This window comes from Rhagoletis zephyria, unplaced genomic scaffold, assembly GCF_001687245.7.
Source record: "Rhagoletis zephyria isolate East Lansing unplaced genomic scaffold, Rhagoletis_zephyria_1.1 Rzeph_scaffold_01752, whole genome shotgun sequence".
NCBI classification, from domain to species: domain Eukaryota; kingdom Metazoa; phylum Arthropoda; class Insecta; order Diptera; family Tephritidae; genus Rhagoletis; species Rhagoletis zephyria.
Genome location: NW_016158836.1, coordinates 41,805 through 48,664, shown reverse-complemented (window position 1 = coordinate 48,664; position 6,860 = coordinate 41,805). Strand labels below are relative to the sequence as shown.

Below are 6,860 nucleotides of genomic sequence, written 5' to 3'. Positions count from 1 at the left end.
TATAAATTCTTACACTTATGTATATGTGTACCAGTATATTTTTATAGTTCTCTAAAACTTTTAGTTAATTCCAATGTTTGAATAATATATAGTTGTAAAAATACAAATAAATATAGTTGTATGTATATTGAACCAGTCAAGTAAAACTGTTATGATTTCATTAACTTGTAATTTTGGTTTTTAAATAAAATGTGTTATAATTTTTTATAATCAATACAATTTTTATAAAAAAAAAGAAGCTTCTTTGTTAAAAAATGTTCAATAAAGATATTGCTAGAGACAAGAGATTTTTCCGTTCCAGTAACCTTTTAAGGTTTTTTTGGGGTTTAACACTTGGAAGATTTTTAACAAAATTTGTCTGGCAACACTGGTGGCGAAAGCAACTCGGGCTGGAAGTCTTTCCCAATCGTGCACGATCAAGAAGAAGAAAAATCTCGTTTTGAATTGGCGGCTAGTGAAAATTTGTTTTATGATTTATCAATAAATGCATATAATTTTTAATGGTGTAGCGCCTAACTAAAAGGTGAATATATTTTTGTGTCGATTACGTTATTAATTATTGTAATCGCATCTAATAGATGGTTGATGGACGGTCACTCACCCTCCGAATATCGCAAACCAATCAAGTTGAAAATAGTAAAAGCGGCAATAAAAAAATTGTAGGCCAACGATACAATACTTTCGATATATTGCGAGGTTGCTGCATTAAACTGCGTCGCATTAATTTTTTTTTGAACGTAAACAATTCTCGGTGTATGAATGTCACTAAAGTGCCACTGGTGCAGCATAGCACTNGAGGTTGCTGCATTAAACTGCGTCGCATTAATTTTTTTTTGAACGTAAACAATTCTCGGTGTATGAATGCCACTGCTTCAAAGAAAAGGGTGGTTTTGGTTTCTAAAGTGCCACTGGTGCAGCATAGCACCGCTGAATGCGAAGAGACAGTACCATCTATGTTTGTAACACAACAAAACCGTGAAAGAAAGGAAAGGCTAAATAAGCCGGACACACCAGCTAATAATCAAATGTTAGAAGACCTTGCGCGATTTCCTCATGTACAGGAAACTCTAAAGGGTTTGTAAGTCTAAATCTTGTATTTATATATTATTATTAAACGACTTTTTTAGGGTGCAAAAATCTCGTTGTAAAAGTAAAACGATTAGGGCTGGAAAAACAGCATAATAAATTGAAATCGTATAACAACGGGGATACTCTAAAGGGTTTGTAAGTCTAAATCTTGTATTTATATATTATTATTAAACGACTTTTTTAGGGTGCAAAAATCTCGTTGTAAAAGTAAAACGATTAGGGCTGGAAAAACAGCATAATAAATTGAAATCGTATAACAACGGGGATACTCTAAAGGGTTTGTAAGTCTAAATCTTGTATTTATATATTATTATTAAACGACTTTTTTAGGGTGCAAAAATCTCGTTGTAAAAGTAAAACGATTAAGGCTGGAAAAACAGCATAATAAATTGAAATCGTATAACAACGGGGATACTCATAATTCTCAAGACTCGGTGGCATATGAAATTGGAAACACAGTAGCATTGCAGGATCAATGCGCGCTTAATTTATTTGAAACGTCTGAAAAATCAGAACTGCAAGTGCCGATAACTATTAAAAACGCTGTAGTTAAATTGAAGCGCATTAAACCCCAAAGCCCTATTAGAACACTGAAAATCAACGCTTCACCACTCGGTTCGTATCTGCATATATACCTATGAGATAAATTGAATTTTTGCTTATTACGAATATACATACTTATTTGTTTGTTTGGAAATTTTTTGATTCATAAGAGATAGAAAATACTGTATGCACGAAGTTTTATGAAGTTCAAAACTCAGATACCCAACTAAAAACATCAAATATAAAAGCAGTGGTAAAATTAAAGCACATTAAACCGCGCTGCCCTATTAGAAGACCGACAACAAGTAGTTTACCAACCGGTTCGTACCTACTTTGAGATAATAAATTTGGGTTTTTATGTTACTTTAGGTGTACTTAATTTGCAATTTAAACTTTTTATGATACTCCAGATATAAAAAATCCAGAATGCAATAACGGAGCCGTATATCAGGATTTTTGTCATCATCAAAAAAACTCAAACCTTCAAGTAAGAGCATCAATAAAAAAAGCTGTGGTGAAATTAAAGCGTTTTAAACCTAAAAGTACCCCAGGGCCATTTGCGATTAATAATCCAACAAAAGGTTTGTGCATATAAAATAATATTTTCGTAGTTTTCTCATAAATACATAAATACATACATGTGTATTTTTATTTTAGATAACGAGCAATTGAATTTTTTTCAAACTCAAAAGTCAGAACCAGTAAAAGGGTCAAACGTGTCGAAGATGAAAACCAGATTTGGGGGTACGAAACGACCTACATTGGTACCAAAACCAAAACCAAGTCTGCCAGCTTTTCCAAAAAATAATGTGTTCCTTAAACAAAATGAACTCTTAACGGATTTATTCATAACACCCGAACGCCGAAACAGTATGAAAAAGCTTAGTTTAACTATGAGCTCAAGAAATCGGAAGATAGTAGACGGTGATGGCACATGTATGCTTGATTTATCTCACTTTAGTCCTGTAAGAAATTCGACTGTTTTTGGAGTAGCTGGAGGTACATGCGATAAAGGTGCTCACGAAGGTGAAATAATAAATTTGAATAAAAAAAGAGAAGACATTAATGAAAAGAGCAAAGAAAACTCGAATTCAAAAGGTAAGAAGCGTTTAAAATATTTTTGCTTCTATTTAAGATTTTATATTTGTTTCCGCAGAAGACGGGAATCGAAAAAGCTTAACTAATAAGCCCGAATTAATAGAACAATTGCTTTTTTCGGACACTGACGAAGACGAAAAAACCCAAAATCATTCAAAAAAGAAAAAAATCGCAACAAGTAATCAGACCCAACAAAGTAAAAATAAAACACAAAAATTTTTCCACCGGACACCAAAAAAAAAGTTGTCTTCGAGGAAAGCGCCAGATGAGCATAAAAGTATTTTTGAATTTTTGTCGCAATCTGATACCTCGGGATCAGAAAATGGTAAACACAGGGATCCAGCAGCGGATGTCATACAAAAATTAATATCGGAAGGAAAAGTGCGTGTGGCAGTTAATCAAAAAGGAAAGGGCCGACCTATTATAAAACGAGCTCGACCGAAAACTGAACGTAAGAAACAGCTTACAAATAAAGTAAAAACGTCTAAAGCGATAGGCAAACAAAAACACACTAAAACGACTGCTAATATGTCCAACATAAACGAAGGTCATAATAATAATAACCAAGGTGAAACATCATTCACCCCCGTACTCGAATTTTTTGAAGATGATCACCATGACGCCACTGCATATTTCAATGATGAGGCAGAAGCTGATGAACCTATCAGTGAAGGTGGTTTTAGTCGTTTAGCGCGCTCAGTACTGTTACAACAAACAAAAAAATATGAAAACACACGCAGAAACGACGTAAGTTTACTTTTCTTGTTAATGTTACATTACTTTTCACTTATGATAATTTTTTAATATTAATAGATCAGATATTTTGTGGCTGCTTAGTGCGCCTTTTAGCAATCGTGGTAATAGCAATTCTGATTCAGCCGGAATTTTCTTATTAATTTATTTTAAACGTTGAGTACAGTATGTTTTCGTAAAATACGCTCTTATAATAAAAATTAATAAGAACGGTAAGAACACATCTTGTTGGAACTACTACTTCCATGTATGTATTAAGTTCAATTATTTTTCAAGTCATACACTTTTTTATGGCAGTGGCGCGTGTAAATAGACAGTCCCTTTTTCATACGCATAAAATGTCTGCTAAGTGAAATTTTCTGCACTCACAGAATATTCGATTTTCGGAAATTAAGAAAGTTACTTGAATTCTTGAGTTTGACGGACTTTTCAAAACTACTTGCATGTGTCACGTCTAACAGCTACTTTTCTCTTATACATTTGCATACAGATTGCTGAGCAACGGCGGTTGCTCGAGATTGCACGTAAGTTCGTAAGTACACCAGCGCCGAACCGAAAAAGCGAAAATCTCCATACAGCCGACCTATCGCCCATTCAAACACTCGACACGCGCCAGCGTCCAGTGTGTCCTTCGCCCTGGCGAATAGATGACGAATCGCATCTACCAAGGACATTTAACTTTATTAAAAACACATCATATCTGCCAACGTTTTCGAGTGATTATATTCCTTCCACTCCGAAGAAAAACAAACTAAGTACTAACTCTTATGTATGTAATGAATCCAATGTGCAATGTGATACATTTACAACCACTGAGCAGGAAAATTTGCCCACCGTACCAAGAAATATCTCTGACAGTGACTCCGGCAACATGTTACAGGACTCGCTGGGATCTCGTAATGATTCGAATGAGGAAAATATCCCACCACCCGAATCACTGCCTACACGAATAGCTTCAAATAACGACGAGAATGACGAAATAGTTAATATGCGTCAACTACCTAACCCTCGTCGCACGCTTGAATGCCGAAGTCCGCTTAAAACCATTAATATATTAGAAGTGGTGACTCTACCACCTTGGAAAAAGCCAGTGAATAATGATGTGCAAGAAGAACCGTACGTTACACCAATTAATTGCGATAGCAAAAATTCCGCTGAATCACATAAAGCGGACGATTTATTTGGATTTGAGGAATATTTAGATTCCAGCTCAGATGATGGTAAGCCGTCAAATACAAACAACATAACAGTAACGAAAGGACAGTGGACACAGCGAGACTTGCATAAGAAACTGAAGGAGCTAAAGAAGTGGCGACCAAAAGATTCAACTCGCGATAAAACTAACGTTACAATTAAAAAATGCAGACTATTTGACGATAATGAAGGCAGGCCGAAACAACAGCTAATTAATGACATGCTCTGTTCTACCATGATTGATCAAAAGAATAAAAATCTCAAAGAGCAGGAAGAAAATATCGAAAAGAATCCGCCGTGTAGTTGGGAAGAGGAAAATGTGCAAGCAGTTGAAAACGATTTTTTCAATGACTTTGAACCAGCCGCAACATTTGAAAAAAAGGTAAGAATTGCTTAAGCAAATCCATATATATAAATAAAAGTATTTTCTGCGATTCTGCACATTGATATGAATCAGAGCGTATCATTCAATCATTGCTAAGAATATCGCAATAGTAAAGAATATTGCCTCAACACAAAATTTTGTCAATTGGAGCTCACAGGGCCTTGAAGAGTGTAGCACATCTTCGTTGGTAGTACGCAGCTCGTACATTTTTCATGGAATTTTTGTATCATTATAAAAACTATTTTCTCCATACACTTTTTGGTTAAGTTAATACATATGTACATACATGCATACCATCATATTTTATTTATTATTATTATTTTTTATTGTTATAGCCACAGCGAACATATGCCCGCCCTGTCAGGAAAAAACGCAAGTGTCGCAAAAGTTTCGTTATGTTTTCTGACAGTGAGGATTCAAACTCGGATTCTGATGAGGAGAAACGCGAGTATAAGAAAGGAGCTCAAAAGAAGAGACGACACGAAACACACGCTAATGCGAAGCAAAATACTGACCTAGAATCTTTTGTACACGATTTCAACAGTATGTGTAAAGAAGTGGAAAGTTATGAGTTGCATGTGGAGTAGATAGCTCAGTTATGCAGTTACAGTCTTCCGGTAAAAAATGGGAAACAGAAATTTCTGCTTAAAATGTAGGAAGCTGTTGGTTTTCGTATATTTAATTTTTCTTACGAAAATTAATTTTTCTAAAAGTTAAGTTCGGGTTGACTTCCGAATAATGCTGTGTATATGTGAACGGCCAAACCCGATCTTAGGACAATCTCGTTTTTCCTGGTCGAAATTAGTTCTATCCACATCCGATACATCCGTCTAACGCGAAATCAAGTTGGACGCAAAAATATTGTGGACTGCGTAGTTGGAGTTGGACTGATGAGGGTTCTTTGTTTGAAGCACAGAAAGGAGTTCTACTCAAAAATACTGTGGCGCCTAGTCAAAACTAGTTTGTCCTAAGATCGGGTTTGCCGTTAACATATGTACATATATATAAAATTAGTGTGGCATTTGATTACCTTTATCAATTGTCATTACTTAGACAAAGCTCTTATCCACACATTTGTTGTAGTATAAAATGAAAGGTAAAAAGTCGTAATGTAACAAGAAACACGTACTGAATTTTATTTTGGGATATTCTCTGAATTTTAACGTCAATTTTGATACTTGGACATCTATGTTTCCAATTATTTGGTGTTTACTGTATATCTTTGTGCGTACATATGTATATGCATGGATATTAAATCATGTATATTTTTAAATGTATGAAAATGTATTTTTTATGTTGCCTTATAAAGGTATTTTATGGGTATTTTTAAGTTACAAGCCAATTGGTACTTTATGTTAATTTTATTTTATGGCGCTATATATATATATGTATATCTATGGGCCAAATCACAGTGCGTAGTTAACCACCGACGAGAGTTTAACTATAGATTTTTATATTCACAATGCTCAGTTAACAAAAGTTTAAACCAACATAGCATGCCCCCTAAATAGTTAAACTCGTGTGAAAAGCATTTGTTTTGTGAAACGAATTTCAAATATGCAAATTTTCATAGTTAACCCTGTAACTCTCAAATATAAATTCGTAGTTAAACTCTTGTTGGTGGTAAAGTTAACAATGGTTTAACTAAGCACTGTGAATTCGGCCCTTAGTGAAATTTGTCTGTCCTTCGTTCACACAATTTTTTCATAGAGCATAGAATAAAATTTATATATGTATGTATACAAATGCACAAAGAAAAATAAATCTATGAAATCGTCATACCACTTGTCAAATATTA

The 6,860-nt window shown here is 34.4% G+C and overlaps 1 protein-coding gene across 7 annotated transcripts; it reads left to right on the top strand.

The window, feature by feature from the left end:
- The first annotated feature begins 377 nt into the window (after nucleotides 1-377).
- On the top strand, nucleotides 378-6,622 carry dmt (dalmatian). 7 transcript variants are annotated; one of them, XM_017618944.1, is made up of 12 exons: nucleotides 378-493; nucleotides 569-696; nucleotides 799-1,074; nucleotides 1,128-1,220; nucleotides 1,274-1,366; nucleotides 1,420-1,704; nucleotides 1,803-1,952; nucleotides 2,025-2,213; nucleotides 2,290-2,730; nucleotides 2,789-3,477; nucleotides 3,974-5,059; nucleotides 5,398-6,622. In XM_017618944.1, the coding sequence occupies exons 2-12, from the start codon at nucleotides 579-581 to the stop codon at nucleotides 5,647-5,649; spliced, it is 3,672 nt and encodes a 1,223-aa protein (XP_017474433.1). In that variant the 5' UTR covers nucleotides 378-493; nucleotides 569-578; the 3' UTR covers nucleotides 5,650-6,622. The 7 variants fall into 7 exon arrangements, with proteins under 7 accessions (XP_017474433.1, XP_017474434.1, XP_017474435.1 ...); XM_017618945.1 differs by having other exon boundaries at nucleotides 378-500; XM_017618946.1 differs by having other exon boundaries at nucleotides 378-523; nucleotides 579-696; nucleotides 1,809-1,952.
- The last annotated feature ends 238 nt before the right edge of the window (nucleotides 6,623-6,860 follow it).